Genomic DNA, 16,571 nt, shown 5'->3' on the forward strand with positions numbered 1-16,571 from the left:
TTTGTTCCAAAAATCACTTGCTTAAGGTGTCAATAAATTGCTCCTCTAGTTTTTATCCTGATGTGACACTTGACCAGTTTATATAATGCAAGTAGAAGAAAGCACTCATCATTACTGTTTTGTACTAGGCTGTGTTGATTCCTGGATCTTTCCAGCACTGTGCAATTAATATCTTTGGCTATGCTGGAGCCTGGTAGTATAACACTACTAGTCCAATTGTATTCTCGTGACATGAGATTAGAGCCTACACAGATTCTCACTCTGAATTGTTATTGCCCTAGTTCTATAGAACCGCAAGTACACTCTTCCCCCCAGATGCCCACTCCTCCCTTTGTGAGCTTACCTGTCCTCTCTGTATTGCAATAGATCAATACTGCAATAGCCTATTGATTCTACCATGTTTCAGCAATTCCATTTACATCGAGGTCTTCTTCCACTGCCAGGCATGCTCATTCACCTATTTGTGCTTTCAGTCTTCTCACATTTGTGTAGACACAGGTAGTTTTTACTTTTGACCATTCACCTGTTTTTATGTCACTCCTTAACCTGAAAATCAACAGGAGATCTGAGCTCAGGCTGCCACTGTTCCAGTTCATCAAGCATTTAGGTCTTATCCTGTACTGGATACAGAGATATCTTTATATAACTCACATTCCTAGCAAATGTTTTTGATCTGAGTGCCCTTCTGGACCTATTGTCTTTCCCCTAGCTCAGGGGTGGGGAACCTCAGGCCCAGGGGCCGGATGCAGCCCCTGGTTTGCCTGGATCTGGCCCCTGAGGTTCAGTCCCCCTCCCCCACTGGTGAGCCCATGCTGGTGCTCCAGACCCTCCTGCCTGCATTGCCACACCATGGGACTGGAGGACAACAAATCTACTATGCTAGGCTTCCCTAAGCTCTGGTGTGGGAGGGGAATGTGGGGAGTGTCTTTCTCCTTCTCAGTCAAGGGCCATGTCAGTGAGGGGTTTTGTTTGTTTTTGCTTCTCACTTGTGTGCGGCCCCTGACTCATTTTTCCATGGGTCAGTGGCCCCTGACCCAAAAAAGGATCCCCACCCCTGCCCTACCTCCTGCTTTAACAGTGTCCCCAGACTGGATTCATTCTCCATGCCTGCAGTCTGTCTCCACCTCTTAGATGTAGGCTCTTCTCCCTGGCACTGCTGACTAGAGACTCTAACCCCCTTCTCTGTATTCCATCTCCTGCCCATGGAATGAGACTCTGAAGTTGCCTGCCTAGCTGGCCCTGCCTGCGGAGCTGGAAGTATTTCAGAGAAAGTGACAGTGGGGAACAGCAGATTTAATCCTTTCTCTTGATAATCTCAAAAGAGCAGGAGTGACCCAGTTGTCAATCCCACCACGTGGTCTCCCGCTGCTGGGGGTTTGTGTGCTGGGATCACAGTATTGCCTCGTGCCTGGCAGTGCTGATGGTTTTTAATGTCTCACCCCCAGGTACTGGTGCTGTGTTTCGTTCTGGTCCTGGGATCCATGATGCCGTGTCTCCCAGAATTCTCCTCCACCTCACAGACAGTGAAAGCCGCTCCGGCTCCAGACATTTACACAACCAGTAAGAGTGAGTCCGACATGACACATTCTTGTAATCCCTTGGAAGTGCTCCTAGCCCCTCTCCTCCTGATATGCTTACAGCGGGGAGAGCTTCCTCACAGCAGGGCCCTACCAGGGTGAGCTGTCTCAAAGCAGTGCTTTGTGCATTGCTCTTGTTTCTCCATTTAGCACACGACAGCTCCTAAAAGACAGGATGGGAGAAGAAAATAATGGATCCATCTCTTTCCTCCCATTGCAGGCTGAGGGTGTTCCAGGGATGCAGCGTGTGTGCATCGGGGTTGGTCTTAGGCAGTTGAAGTGGGGCAGGCTGTGTTGGTGTGCGTGGACCGCAATGTGCTTGGGTAGCTGTGTGCTGGGCAATCTGCATGTGTGCAGCTTGTGGCTGGTTTTGCATTTAATGATACTCTCCCCTTTTACAGTTCAGTCCCGGAGCCTCCTGTTCTATGACGAGGGCACTGGCTCCTTAGAGGAGGGCTACGGCTCCTTCCTTCCAGTGGAGCATCCTGTGGGCTGGGAGACGGACAAAGGGCAGTCTGAGGAGAGGAGGCCTCAGGAGCGCATGCAGGGCCACCTGGCCAGGGTGCACGAGACAGCCAAGTATCTAAACAAATCCCACATGGAGGGCCCAGACCAGAACCAAACTAACCCAACTCTTACCCACCTCAAAGAGCAGTTCCAGGAGAGGTAAGCAGGCTGGCAACTCATCCCTCTGCCCTGCCTATTCCGGGGCTTTGTCTCCAAACCACAGAATGGCCTGAGAGAGGGAGAGTGTCAGAGCTGTCCTGTGCTCCCAGAAAGGGGAGCGCTTTGACACAAGGCTGGGCGCTGATAGGCTAAACAAGCTCTCCTGGGAGTGCACTAATACAGGGACTGTGGCTGGATCAGAAGAGTGGGAGCCACAAGTGGGACTAGAAAGTGGAGTTGCTCTGGCATAGTGACCAGTAGACACAAGGGCGCTGGAAAGCTAAAGGATTCCAAAATTTGCAGGCTGGTCAGTGCTCAGGTGTGAAGGTCTGGGAGACTCTTTCCTGAACAGTACAAACCAGTATCCACGGCAAAAGACAGCCCTCTTAATTGGCCCTCTTTGTTCCCGTGTAGATAATCTGAACAGTGAGGCCATCACCAAATGGGACGCGGAGATGGGACTCACAGTCACTGTGCAGGGCAGATCAGCTAGGTGCAGATCACCGAGCGAGTGGGGAACAGAGGGAGGAGACGAAAGGGACTGCAGAGGAGTTCTCTGCTCCCAAAACAGAAATAAGGGAGGCATAAAATTAACTCTGCTTGGACAGTGGCAAGAAGTGGGCTCAGTGGGTGGGAAAGAAAGGTAAACGCAGCAGATCTGATTGCTTGGCTTTTCTTTCCCTCAGGGAGGTGCGCTCCAGTGATGCAGCCGAATCTTTGTAGCAGATGCCAGCCCTCAAGGCCTCGTCCGACTGGATGCAGACTCCCCTCCCCACTGAGTGATTGAGGGGACTTGGTGGGAGAGGACACTGCGTTCAGACACTCCCAAGCTGGTGTTGGCCTCAGCCTCTCATTTCCACGCAGCCCATGTTAGTGCTGATCTCTCTGATGGGATTCACTGTGACTGCCAGCATCAGGGATTGTCTCTGCCCAAGCCCTTCTCTCCTCCCCTGTGAACATTGCCTCACCAGTGTGTGTTCACCCTCTTGCTGGGCTGGAGGAGGAGATCCGTGTGTGACTTGAGATTTGTATGTGACATCATTTCCAACAGTTCTGTACCCCTTGCTCATGTCAGTCAAATGCACCCGAAGGAGAGAGAGCTGAGCTTATTACCTGCTAGTATGGTAACTTCGGGGTTAGTCTCCTAGGCTGCATCTAGATTGGCATTATTTTCCAGAAATGCTTTTAACGGAAAAGTTTTCCGTTAAAAGCATTTTCGGAACAGAGCGTCTAGATTGGCACGGATGCTTTTCCACAAAAGCACTTTTTGCAGAAAAGTGTCCGTGCCAATCTAGACACGCTTTTCCACAAAAAAGCCCCGATCGCCATTTTCGCAATCGGGGCTTTTTTGCGGAAAACAAATCTGAGCTGTCTACCCTGGCCCTTTTGTGCAAAAGCTTTGCACAAAAGGGACTTTTGCCTGAACGGGAGCAGAATAGTATTTCCACAAGAAGCACTGATTTCTTACAGTAGGAAGTCAGTGCTTTTGCGGAAATTCAAGCGGCCAGTGTAGACAGCTGGCAAGTTTTCCTGGAAAAGCGGCTAATTTTCCGGAAAAACTGGCCAGTCTAGACATAGCCCTAGAGAACTGGGAGTGAGATAGTTTCCTCCCTTCACTCCACAGTTAATATGCTTCTGCCTCAGCAGAGAGAAGACCTACTTTGATCTAGCTGTCTCTCAAAGGATGTGCTCATGTAACTTCCATTCCAGCCACCTTCAGAAATTTCACAGACTCTTAGAATCAGATGTAAAATTCTGTCTGCAGCTCCAGGGAAACCAGTGCACCTTAAGTGGGGTATGTCTACTACACTATGGGACAAGGTCGAATTAAGCTACGCAACTTCAACTACATTAATTGCGTAGCTGAAGTCGAAGTACCTTAACTCGATGTTTGGCGCTGTCCACACTGCAGGAAGTCGAAGGGAGAACACTCTCCCATGGACTTCCCTTACTCCTCGTGGAAGCAGGACTGCCAGCATTGACCGGAGCGCCCTTCTCAGTTCGAATTAGCTGTCTTAACTAGACCCATTAATTCAAACCCTGGAAGATTGACAGCAGCAGCTTCCATCTTCTCTGTAGTGTGGACATATCCTAAGACAGAGCACAGCTCTCCCTGCCCACTTTCCACAGATCTTTCCCTATGGAATGGGGGTTTCTGTTATGTGGTAGTGGGCTTCAGTAGCCACAGTAAATGGAATAAATGAGGGTTAGCAAAGAGTGCTGTGGGTCCCCACTCTCTAGATGCTGACACCAAAATTACCAAAGCCTTCATCCCTTTAGCTCCAGACTTGATGAATATGGTGTGGAGACTGCCTCATCTTTAGTTCTGTGTCAGAGGCCTCATCCCAGTCTTGGGAGGTTCCTCCCCACTCAAAATTTCCCTGTAGCTCCCAGATAGTAGTTTTGGTCCCTTCTCCCTACTGGGAAAGGCCATGCTGGAAGAGTTGCATATTTCCTTGTTGCCCCTTGCTAAAAGAATAGTACCTGGAGCCGTCCCTGAGACCAGACCTGGCCTGGATTTCCCTACTTTTGTAAATGGGATTTGCCATCCCCTGCCAGTTCTCACTCTCCTCCAGACACTTCTTTGGGTCATTTTTTTCGTACCTCCTCCCGCAAAAAAAAATCAATGACAAGTCCTATGGCATCTTAAAAGACTAACAGGTTTATTTCAGCATAAGCTTCCATGGGTAAAAACCACTTTGTCAGAAGCAGGAGTGGCCTGAGGCGGGCTGCGGCAGCTGGCGCCAAAGGCGGAATGCGCGATTGGCGCTCCCGCCTACACGGCCGTCAATGGCCCGTCAGTGGGGTGACGTCATCATCGGGTGCCATTGAAGGCGGCGCCCTAGGCGACGGCTGAGACAGCCTAAAGTCACGGGCCGCCCCGGTCAGAGGTATTGCCAATGCATCTGACGAAGTGGTTTGCACCCATGAAAGCTTATGTCCAAATAAACCTGTTAGTCTTTAAGGTCCACAGGACTCGTTGTTTCTGCAGATACAGGCTAACACGGCTGCCCCTCTGAGACTTGACAGTTCAAAATAACAATAAAAAGAAGTCCCTTCTCAACACCTTGCTGCTGCTCTCATCTCATCTTCTGTCCACCACCTCCACCCTGAGACTGCAAATAGGAGGGGACTCTCTACTGTTTCTCCATGGCTCTCAGAGGAAGAGGAATGGGAAGGCTTTTGCTGGTCAGGGAGAAGGATGGGGCAGGAGGGCAACCCTCACTTCCCTCTCTTCTCCATTTTGCTTTGCTTTGCTTTTGCTTTGCTTGGAGCTGTTTGGGACAGACCTGGACACAGCAAATCCCAGCCATGATGCCACATGCACTCAGCCATGGACATGGGAAGAGGAAGATCCTTCAGAACAACCCTAAGTCAAGGTCCACCAGGACCCACTCACCCAACACCACCCCTACACCTCCCTTCCTTGTGCTCCACTCCAGCATATAGAACCACTGTCAGGTCTGAGTGTACCACATCTCCTTACCCAACAAATCCACTATGCACCGCCCATGCAGGCCTCCCAGTCACACCGTTGTACAGAGCCAAAAGCAGAAATTGTTTGTACATAATGAACCTTATTTTGTATTATTGCAATCCTTGAGATATTGTATTTTGGAGACTCTCTGATCTTATTTTCAGTATTGTATTTTATTAAGAGTTAGTGCGGGCTTAGCCTTTACGAATTTCCTCCCTTTTGGGGGCTCTTTTTCCCCTTATAGCCCAGCAGCTGCCTTTTCCTTTATTTTGTTTTTTTTTTAATCACTTTTTTCCTCCTATCACTTGCTCTGCTTTCGCTTTAGAGAAGCAAAATTAAAAAAAAAAGATGCAGCATCAAGCACTGTGTTTGGGCCTTTCTTTATGTCGTTAGCTTGCTAACTTGTATGTGCAACATTGCCCCTCATATCAAGTGCTCCCAGCTTCTCTCATATGCACAGAATTCCCTATCTAAGCAGTGGGACCCAGTGGTCAGAGCTGGCCTCTTGGGCTACGTCTATACTGCAAGCCTCTTGCGGAAGAGCAAATACAAATGTAGCACTCATTTGCATATGCAGAATAGTGGTAGAGATGTAGCCGTGTTAGTCTGGGGTAGCTGAAGCAAAATGCAGGACAATGTAGCACTTTAAAGACTAACAAGATGGTTTATTAGATGATGAGCTTTCGTGGGCCAGACCCACTTCCTCAGATCAAGGAAGTGGGTCTGGCCCACGAAAGCTCATCATCTAATAAACCATCTTGTTAGTCTTTAAAGTGCTACATTGTCCTGCATTTGCATATGCAGCACTCTCATTTACATTTCCTCTTCCTTTCCCTTTTGTGCAAGAGGTTTTTGCGCAAACACCCCTTTTTGCACATGAGCTGTTCTTCCTCAAAAAAGGAAGAACGGCTCTTGCACAAAAGAGGGTTTTTGTGCAAAAAGGCACCTTCTACACAGCGCTTTTTTGCGCAAAAGGGAAAGGAAGAGGAAATGCAAATGAGAGTGCTGCATATGCAAATGAACGCATTTGCTCTTCTGGAAGAGGCTTGCAGTATAGATGTAGCCTTGGAGTGAACTTGGGAGTTCTGTTTTTGCCTGAGCCACTGACTTGTTTTGTGGCTACGGGCAACTCACAACCACTTTGCCTCAGCTTCCATATCTGTAGCACAGGACTACAGCCTTCCTCCCATGGATTGGTAAGAGTTACGAATAAAAATCTGTAAAGTGCTACCAGTGGGCCTGGAGCTGTTATGTCTATGGAAGGGGGATATTACCACTTGCTCCCTACGTAAGGTGCCATTACCATTAAAGCAGCATTTAAACCTCTTTGTTAGCAGCGCAACAAAATGCCGGCACCTACTTTTAAGGTAAAAACTTGGGCCCTGTTCCTCTGTTATCCTGCACATATGGTAGCCATTTACACCAGTGAAAGTGGTAGCATTTGATATCTACTCTGCATAAGGTTCAGGGCAATGAAGAATCAGGCCCTTAATTTTCTAGAAAGTGCCAAATAGCTCCATCCTAGATTGAGGAACTCAAGTGGCATTTTACATCTCCATGCCTATAGCCTGCCTTTTGTTCTGACCCCTCTCACTGGCTGCTTTCACATCTGGAAGTTTATGGAGAAGGAAAACTAACCCAGAACCATCAGCATCTTTCTGGTAGTGAGGTGCCCATGACTGTGTGCTGCATTCTACCTGTGGTCTGAGCAATGCAGTATGGAAGGAGCTATGTGTCCCTTCTTGTGCTAGGCTATTATGCCTCTGCAGCACACCGGGATAAAATTCTTCACTATGCCCATCACAGAGGGCAGGCTGACGTGTTGAAAATTGCTGATTGTGAGAACTCTGAGATCACTCTATGGCAGGACAAAGGATTATTATTTCTGTGAAGCCAGGGTGCATCTCTGAACTGGTGTCACCCATTAAAACAACAGGACTTGCCTGTTACGACCACTGTCTTTATGGGGAGATGAATGGACCCGCTACCTGACTGGGGTCTGAGATGCAGTGGCTTTGAATGAGTTTGCACTCCAGGGTCTGAAGCAGTGCTCGTGGCTAATTACTCTCTGACATGGGTCTCAGGGTCCCTTTGCAGGATGAGGTGGCTGATCCCCTCTATTTCAGTCCATAATCAGAAAGGAGAAAAAAGGGAGTCTGATTTTCCTTTTTGCCCTACCATCCATGTAGTTGCAGTTTGTATCCTGGTCTGGTCTGCACTTGTTGGTCAGTCAGTGACATGCATTTAAAATAATGTAGAACAGAGGTCTCCAACCTTTTTAAGCACAAGATCACTTTCTGAATTTGAGTGCAATCCAAGATCTACCTCAAATAAAAACACCCTTGCCCCGCCTCCTTCCCACCTGTTCTCCAAGGCCCCGCCCCTGCTCACTCCATCCTCCCTCTCTTGCCCATCCTCACTCTCTTTCATCAGGCTGGGGCAGAGGGTTGGGGTGCAGGCTCTGGTCTTGGACTAAGGGATCTGGAGTGTGAGAGGGACTCTGAGCTGCTCTTGGGGCGGGCAGTTGGGATGTAGGAGTGGGTTCTAGGTGCCGGCTCTGTGATGGCGTTTGGATGCAGGGGAGTTCAAGGGGGCTCATGACTGGGGTTGGAGTTTGGGATGTGGGCTCCAGCTGGGCACTGCTGGTGGCTCCTGGTTGGGGGTGAAGTGGGGCTAAGGCAGGCTCACCCCTGTCCTGGCCCTCTGCCACTCCCTAAAGTAGCCAGCAAACTCCCTCCATCCCAAGTCCTGTTGTGCCCCCTCTCTGCTTTGTGGAGAAAAGACACAGAGTGGGAGGGAGCACCCTGACATCAGCACTCCTCCTGTCCCTCCCCTGCCCTGCACAGAAAGCAGGAGGCTCCCCAGCAGGAGGGGCAGCTCCAAGGCAAAGGGCAGGAGATGAGCAGCAGTGGGGGGAGGTGCAGCTGACATGCTGGCACTTGACAGCCTCTTGGCCAAACTAGTCAGGATCACCTATCAGAGGCTCCAAGACCTATCAGTAGCTCCCAAGCTACTGGTTGGTGACCACTGAGATAGGCTCTGTAGGTGAGGGCTGGCAGGGTCTCACCTGGGAAAGAGGGTGAGGCAGAAAGGTGTAGAGTGAGGGAATGAACTCAAGTTTGCTATTCTGGTTTTTATTTCTGTGCATTTCTGATGCATGTGTGTTTGGGGAGGGGGGCTCATTGTTTACAGTCAGGACATCCTTAGGATTTTGGGGGCCCTACATAGTACTATTAAACCATGCCCAATGGCAGTCCCTGGTGTGTGTGTGTGTGATTTTTTTAGAGATGTGATTTTATAATTTTCAGCTACACACTAATGAAATATTTTTAACGCAAATTTTAAACTAAGGCCCTGTAGACTAACAGTAAATTTGGAAACTGGCAGTATATATCTGGCATTGGCAAATGCCTGTTAAATGGCTTCATTACCACTGCAATGGCACAGGTTCAGTGTTCTGCTAGTAGGTCTGGCAGGCTTTTTCAGTTTTTCTGTAAACTAGATCTTTCTTGGTCCTTCTTGGAGCTGGGGGTTGGATTAGATGACCACCTGAGAGCTCTTCCAACCCTAGGATTCTATGAGTTCAGGATCCAGTGACGACAGGAAGTGACTCCAAATACAAAGAGCCAAGGACTTTGCTCCCTTAGGAGCTGCGCTGATCTACTCTATTCCACACTCATAGCCACGTGGGCCAGATGGGCTCTATGCTGCAATGATGGCTGTCCCCACTCACTCCCACTTGTCCCTTCCCACAGAGATACAGCAGCTGCCGACCTGCAGAGACCCCACCCACAAATTAAGAAATGCCCTTGCTAACTAGGGGGAAGAGGGGAAGTGAGATGAGCTCCCCAGGACTCCATTCCCACCCCACCTCAGACTCCATCCATTCCCTCACCAGCAGCTGCTAGAGACCACACTGTTGGGGCCCCACACATCAGAGCTGATCCCAGCTGAAAATCAAGATAGGATTGCTCCCCTCAGTGGCAGAATCAGCTACTGTATACAGCAGATTATGTGAAAACTCCAGTCCCACACCCTGATTTGTCCTACTCCATCTGAGGAGATGGGCAAGGGACGAGCTGCAGCTAGCCCAGCCCCTGCAGAGACCCAATGACTCCCTCATCTCTCCTTGCTCTGTTCTTGCCCTGGGTATTCTACCACTTGCTCCTTTTCCACTCTCCTATCTTTTCCTTCCTGGTGCATGGGGCCCAGACATTGGTGCCAAATGTAGGCCCAGCTACCAGTGGCTTGCCTGAAAAAGGACCACAGCATACAGAGTGACACCCAGAGCCGGATTAAGACCTTTAGAGGCCCTAAGCACTGAAAAGATTATGGTGCCTTCTCATATATAATACAAAATAAAAACAATACTATACCATAAAATCATCTTTGTGTGTGTGTGTGTGTGTGTGTGTGTGTCATCTTTGTGTGTGTGTGTGTGTGTGTGTGTGTGTGTGTGTGCGCGCGCCCCTGCTTTGCTGTTCCCTAAGCACATGCTTGGTCTGTCTATTGGGTAATCCAGCCCTGCTGACACCTTCCCCACAAACACAGGATGACAGCAGCAATGGACACGAAAGAAGAGGGATGTTTACCATCTTGCTCTTCTCTGCCCCGCCAGGATATTTATTAACTGCAGCTTCTGGAACAATATCCTGCAGCTGGGACTCCAGACTCTGGGATCTGGTGCACCAGGTAACCCAGAGGACTTTGCAAAAGCAGTGAGGAGTCCTGTGGCACCTTATAGACTAACTGAAGTGTAGGAGCATAAGCTTTCGTGGGCAAAGACCCACTTAGTCAGATGCATGATCTGACAAAGTGGGTCTTTGCCCAGAAAGCTTATGCTCCAACACTTCGGTTAGTCTATAAGGTGCCACAGGACTCCTCACTGCTTTTGCAGATTCATGTAAGGGGACTGTTAGCCCCTTCCTAAAACTCTGTGGGAGTTTTTGGTTCGCCAGCTCCCAGTATCAAAAGGGGAAGAAGGGTGCATGAGAAATCAGGGCCCTGAGACTGACAGACCCCAGAGACAATGGAAAGCAGCCAACACTTCAGCTCGGCTTGATTGACAGGTTGGACAGGCCAGTGAGGAAAGTGAGAGGTCAGGCCCCGTCCTCCCTGTGAGCTGGGATTTTTCTGGGTCTCTATGAGCAAGGAGTGAGACAGCTAAGAGGAGCAAGCTGTGTGGAGAAGCAGTCCTGCAGCAATAGAGCCAGGCACATACAGCCCAAGGAGTGCAAGCTGTGCTGAGGGGCAGTTTTGCAGCAACAGAGGCAGGCACACACAGTCCAAGGAGTGCAGACCCTGTGTTGAGCAGAAGACTGGCAGTGCTCAGAGAGCCAAAAGGGACAGAGAAGCATCGCAAGGAGCTGCAGCTGGCCGTGGTGAGCAGCTGGGACCAGCAAAGTGCGGGGAGAGGCTCTAGGCAGGGAGATATCACCAGCCAAGAGGCCCAGCAGGCCAGACTGGGAGAGGGGTCTGGCCACTTAGAGCTTGAGGCTGTGTGGTCACTACCAGAGCAAGCGTGTCCAGCCTGCAGCCCCCCTGCAGCACATAAAGGGCCTCTAAGGGGCCTATAAGGAAGAGACTGTGGACTGTCCTTACACTCTGCAGACTGCTGTTTTGATGTCCCCATGATACAGAGCAGGACAGTGTGTTCTCATTTAAACATTCTCATTTTTTCTTATTCTTTTCTCTTTAATCAGTTGATGTTTAATAAATTGTATTTGCTTTGAACCTTATGAAATGATCACTGGGCCAAGAAAGCATGCAGTGTGAAGAGAGCACCTCAGAGTGGGGACACCCTAACTCCTGCCCCTAGTGACTACAAGGTCGGGGATTAAGCCCCAGGAAACCTGGGCCCAGCCTTGTTGGGGTTTTGAGGACTCTGCTACTCAGGAGAGTGGAAGGGGAGCCCTCAGGATCAGGGAAGCCGTGGGATAAAGGAAGTGGGAGCGGGGACTCAGATACTTTCGCTGGTCCATTTCACCGGGGTGGTATAAAAGCCAGGAAAGTTCCCCACAATAGCGGGACCATTGCCCCACTTACATTCAGACTAACACGGCTACCCCTCTGATACCAGGGGACTTTGCAACACAACTTTGCCCGAATTCCCTGCTTGGAGCTATAGCTTCAATACAGTCATCAACAGTAAGAGATATATGTCACCAGGAAGCCACCCTCAGCTAGTACCAACTCAGTTATCCCAGGGAGAATGGAATCCCCTCCCTACAATCACTGCAGATGAGTAGGCTAATTATTCCAGGGTTTCAAGCACAGGTGTTAGAGGAAATGTCATAGCACAAAAGTCACTGATGAACTAGCTCCAGGGGTGAGTAAATAGCTGAAATGGAAATGCCTACAGCACCTGCTGCTGTGAGAAGTTCAGGCTGCAGCAGCTGTGAGCTGGCACAAAACCAGTTCTTGTATCCACTGGGATAGGCTGGGCTTAGAGTAACTGAGATGGCTCCCTCTACCTATGCTCCTGCCTAGTTTCCTAAGTGCATGCCTCCTCTGGGAAAGGCCAGGAAAAGGAGCAATGAACTCCATCATGCCTAGGCCTCCTGCACCTTTTCCTGTGGCAATGTTGAGAGCTGCACTGCAGAAGCCCTTTGCAAGTGCACGTGAGACGTTATAGTGGATTTATAAAACCATGATACAATGCTGCATGCTGCTTAGTGCCATCTGCTGGCACTTTGTCTATTAACTACCGTCCCTCTGTCCAGCCATGTCTCCTTACAAGCACTCCTGTTAGCAGCCAGGGACGTTTGTGCTAACTTAAGTGTCAGGGGGTAGGAAATGAAGAGAGAGGCTGGGGCTCACCTGGGTGGTCTGACAGGACTAGACCCAGCTTGTTTTGGAAATGTCAGGAAAATTCCAGAAGCTGAGGCCAGCACTGAATCTAATCTAGATCTTTCAAGAACAGGGAGTGGAATCCTCTCAAGTTCCCTGTGACCGAGCATGATATAAGCTCCCATGTCATCTCTCCCAAAGGAAAGGTCACTGCTCATTGGGCAACTTAGAAAGCTGGAGCAAAAGGTGCTAGCTCTGTATCCCTCTGCTCTGGGTAACAGCGCTATGCTACTCTAACAGCCTCTGGCAGGGTGTGTGCTAGCACAGCGTTTCTCAACCAGTGGAACACGTTCCCTTTGGGGTACTTGAGAGAAGTCTGGGGGGAGGGGTATGTCATCACAACTGAAATTTGGAGAAAACTGAATGTTTGTTTTAAGTTTTACAACACTTTATTATTGTTGTACTTTTTACACCAAAAAACTTCATTGCCTGCCCGGCGACAGTTAAGTTGTTTAAACAAATATGTTGCAATGGTAGAAGAAAAAAGTGTGTCTGAAAACTGTAGATACTGGGGGTACTTATAATTTTATGTTATTTTATTTTATTTTGAAAAAGGGGTACTTTATTTAAAAAGATTGAGAAACACTGTGGTAGCAGATGGCAAGTATTTCTGGCTGGTGATAGATCCAGGATCTATCCTCATGGTGAAGTTTATGAGACGCAAAATGTGATGTTTTGGGAACTGGTTCAAAATGACAAGCTATAATTTCCTCATCCTGTTTTCTGGCTAGAGAGCGCTGAGGAAGATCATGTGATCTGAGTCAGCCAGTAGCCAGCCAGTCTAGAAACAGACAAATAAAATGGTGGAGGGGGAAGATGAGTTGTGATTTGTTGCCATAGGGAGCAGCCTGTTTACTCGCTCTCTGTTTTAGGGTTCTTATATGCTATTCTGATTTCAAAGAAAGAAAGTTGTGTTACACTGCAATCTTCTCTAATTTCTCTGTTTCCCATGGAATGCAATACATTCCGTGCCTGATGCACTCAATCACTTCTTTTGATGAACTCCTAAGTAGACTGGATAAAGGGAAGATGTAAATGAGCTGGTGTCTGGGAGAGTTTCTTAGTAATATATTTATTCCACTTGGCTTATGTATGATTCTCTCCCATACATTGGAAGCCAACTGAGGAAGCATAAACTGTGATGTTCAGTGGTCCCTTAGCCTTGATCTACACTAGGGAGTTATTTTGAAATAATAAGTGGAGAGTTCACACTGTCAAGCCTGTTATTTCAAAATAAGGGGCTGGTTATTTTGAAATCTGTACTCCTGCTTTCCTTAGAGCCGTGGTCCCCAACCCGGTGCCCGTGGGCGCCATGGCGCCCGCCGGGCTCTTTACATGCGCCCGCGGAGCAATCTGGGCTGGCAGGTGCCAGCCCCGGGCGCATGGCCGGTCCCGACCCCGGGGCGCCGCGCGTGCCCTTGCCGGCTCTGGCGCCGCGCGTGCCCCGGCCCTGCGGCGCTTACGGGGGGGGGAGCGCCGGCCCCGGCCCCGCGGCGCTTATGGGGGGGGTGCCGGGCACGCGGCGCTTACGAGGGGGGGTACCGGGTGCGCGGCGCTTGCCAGGGGGCGCCTTCCCCGGGCGCGCGGCTATGGAGGGGGCCCCGCCCCCGGGCATGCGGCTGGTGGGGGCCGCCCCCGGGCGGGCAAGTGTCCCCGCCCCCTGGCGCCCGGCGGGCGAACGGCCACGCCCCCTGGCGCCCGCCAACCTGAAAAGGTTGGGGACCACTGCCTTAGAGAATAAGCTTATTTTGAAATAGTTATTTCAGGAGTTCTTTCAAATTCAGTTATTTTGAAATAATTTCCTAGTGTAGATATGCCCTTAATGATTAAGATGCTTGCAAGACAACTGCTTTATTCTGTGTCGGTTCCAACTGACTGCGCATAACAAGACTCTCTGGGAATCTCAGCCCGTCAAGGCACAACCCCCCTGTGTCACACTTTCCCTTTCAAGTAAAAAATGAGTAACACTTAAAAAAACCAACATACATATAATGCAAAATTATAAAAATACTTATAAACAACCTAATAACTAAACACATTAAATTAGTCTTTGAGCTGCCCTATGCTGTTGCTTGCACCACGTGGGCTGCCCAGAACACCTCTCCTGTTGTCAGACAGCAGTGAGTATACATGCTCTGGGGTGCCATTGTCTTAACTTGGCGTGATTGTTGCCCATCTGAGACCCTCTTGGACAAAACACCAGACTTAGCATCCCTTATCTCCCTCTTGTCTGGGACTCGGACACAGTGTTGCCTATGCCTCCTCGTTATGCATCTGTGCTGACAACCTCTTGTGACACCTCTTCAGTTTGTGACTGTTGCTTCCCACCTTAGAGATGCACAGGGTCATTTTTATAAAGTGGTGGCACCTCTAGTGAACCCATTTTATATTGAGGGTTTTTGTTTTGCCTCATCTGTCTCATACATTTGTCAATCCCCAGTGACTCTGACATCAGCGCAGGCATTCTTATTCTCAGTTTTCTGTTGAACAAAATGTCAGCACCTCCAGCAGGAGATTATTTCTGTGGTGATAGAACCAGAACAGAAATTAGCTCAGGATCAAGTAGAGGCAGAGAGTGTGAAAAGCAGGACTTAAAGCTGGGCCATGAGTTAGCTGGGGTCCAAAGGGGGCCAGGGAACAAAGGATGATGGCAAAGTTGGATCAGGGTACAGTGGGGACCGAGGGAGCCCTGTGACCTAGACGTGCCCAGGAAGGAATATTATACTTGTGTCAGACCATCTCCCCAGTATTCCACTGAAGGGGGCCTTGTGGAGCACTAGCTGGTTATCACTGTTAGCATGGGATATTATATGGCAAACACTTTTAGAGTTATGTGATTTGTAGAATATTAAATTGTTGGAAAATGAAAAATTAAACAGTGAAAAATGTCACCTGAGGCAGAATGGGTCTCAGAGCTAACTCAGTCACCAATGAGAACAACTGATGTCCCTAGACCCAGTGCAGCCCTGTGTACACAGTGTGGAGCAGTTGCAGGCTTGAGCATTGACAAAGACAAAAGAACCCCAAGGGAAGATGCTAAAGAAGGAACCATCAGGACTGAGCTGAAGCTCAACGCCCTGATTAGGAAATGAGACAAAAGTCTGGGACTGCATGAGCAGGGCTGGCCCTACCATGAAGCGAACTGAGGCGGCCACCTCAGGTGCCAGACGGTGGGGGGAGTGCCACTAGGACCCAGAGTGCAGAAAATTGTGTCTGCTGCTGGTGCATCTGCAGGTAGCAGAGCAGTACCATGAGAGGAGTAGAACAGGAAGAAGGCAGATTTGAAACCTTTCAAAGTTTTGGCCCAAGCGAGGAGGCATGGGGGGGGGGGTCCTTTGAGCTCCCCATCTCAGGTGCCAAAATGTTGTGGGCTGGCCCTGTGCATGATCCATTATGGAAGAGAAACTCTGCCAATGTGACTTTCTCATAAAAAACAGACCCCAGCTCTCTGGATGGGCCAAGCAAGATATGGGCTGATCCCTGACTCTATCAGTAAGGAAAATAACTTGTTAATAAGTAAAGGTTATGGAGTGCATGGTCCGTTTTTCTTTTTCATGCAACCTTATTTTTCCCAAATCCTTTTATTTGAATCTTAAACTCAAGCTCTGTTAAACAAACTTCACTTTGCTTTTACTCTAAATACATCTAAGTGCCTTGGGCTAAACAAAGTGAGGTGAAGCCAGTCAACTGGGGTGCTCCATCTCCACGGAGACAGCAAATCAGTGCACACTGAAGATAGGCAACTGGGCATCAAGAGTAACAAGATGGGGTGTGTAAACTACCATCCTCCAGTCCAGTGGGAAAGATCAGGGCTTGTGGAGGCCAGAGGGGAATGATTGCATTGCCTGCAGCAAGTGGCTTTGAGAGAACTTTTCCCCAGTGGGCACAGACAAAGACTCTCTCATGCTGCGAGCAGGCGTTTGCAATTCATCCCAAACAGTCAGTGAACCTTGAATGATGTAACAAGTGATTCATCAGCAGGATAGGAGGATCCAGATAAG

At 49.2% G+C, this 16,571-nt stretch overlaps 1 protein-coding gene across 2 annotated transcripts in view; it reads left to right on the top strand.

Moving 5' to 3' along the window:
* The window catches only part of CREB3L1 (cAMP responsive element binding protein 3 like 1), a 75,890-nt gene extending 69,809 nt beyond the window's left edge, over positions 1 to 6,081 (top strand). The window contains exons 10-12 of one of the 2 annotated variants that reach the window (XM_006117285.4): positions 1,446 to 1,560; positions 1,979 to 2,243; positions 2,930 to 6,081. In XM_006117285.4, coding sequence (XP_006117347.1) covers positions 1,446 to 1,560; positions 1,979 to 2,243; positions 2,930 to 2,966 — 417 coding nt within the window. In that variant the 3' untranslated portion in view covers positions 2,967 to 6,081. Of the gene's footprint in view, positions 1 to 1,445; positions 1,567 to 1,978; positions 2,244 to 2,929 lie in introns of both variants that reach the window. The other variant, XM_006117284.4, reaches the window with a different exon arrangement.
* The last annotated feature ends 10,490 nt before the right edge of the window (positions 6,082 to 16,571 follow it).

Source organism: Pelodiscus sinensis, chromosome 4 (assembly GCF_049634645.1).
Source record: "Pelodiscus sinensis isolate JC-2024 chromosome 4, ASM4963464v1, whole genome shotgun sequence".
NCBI lineage: Eukaryota > Metazoa > Chordata > Testudines > Trionychidae > Pelodiscus > Pelodiscus sinensis.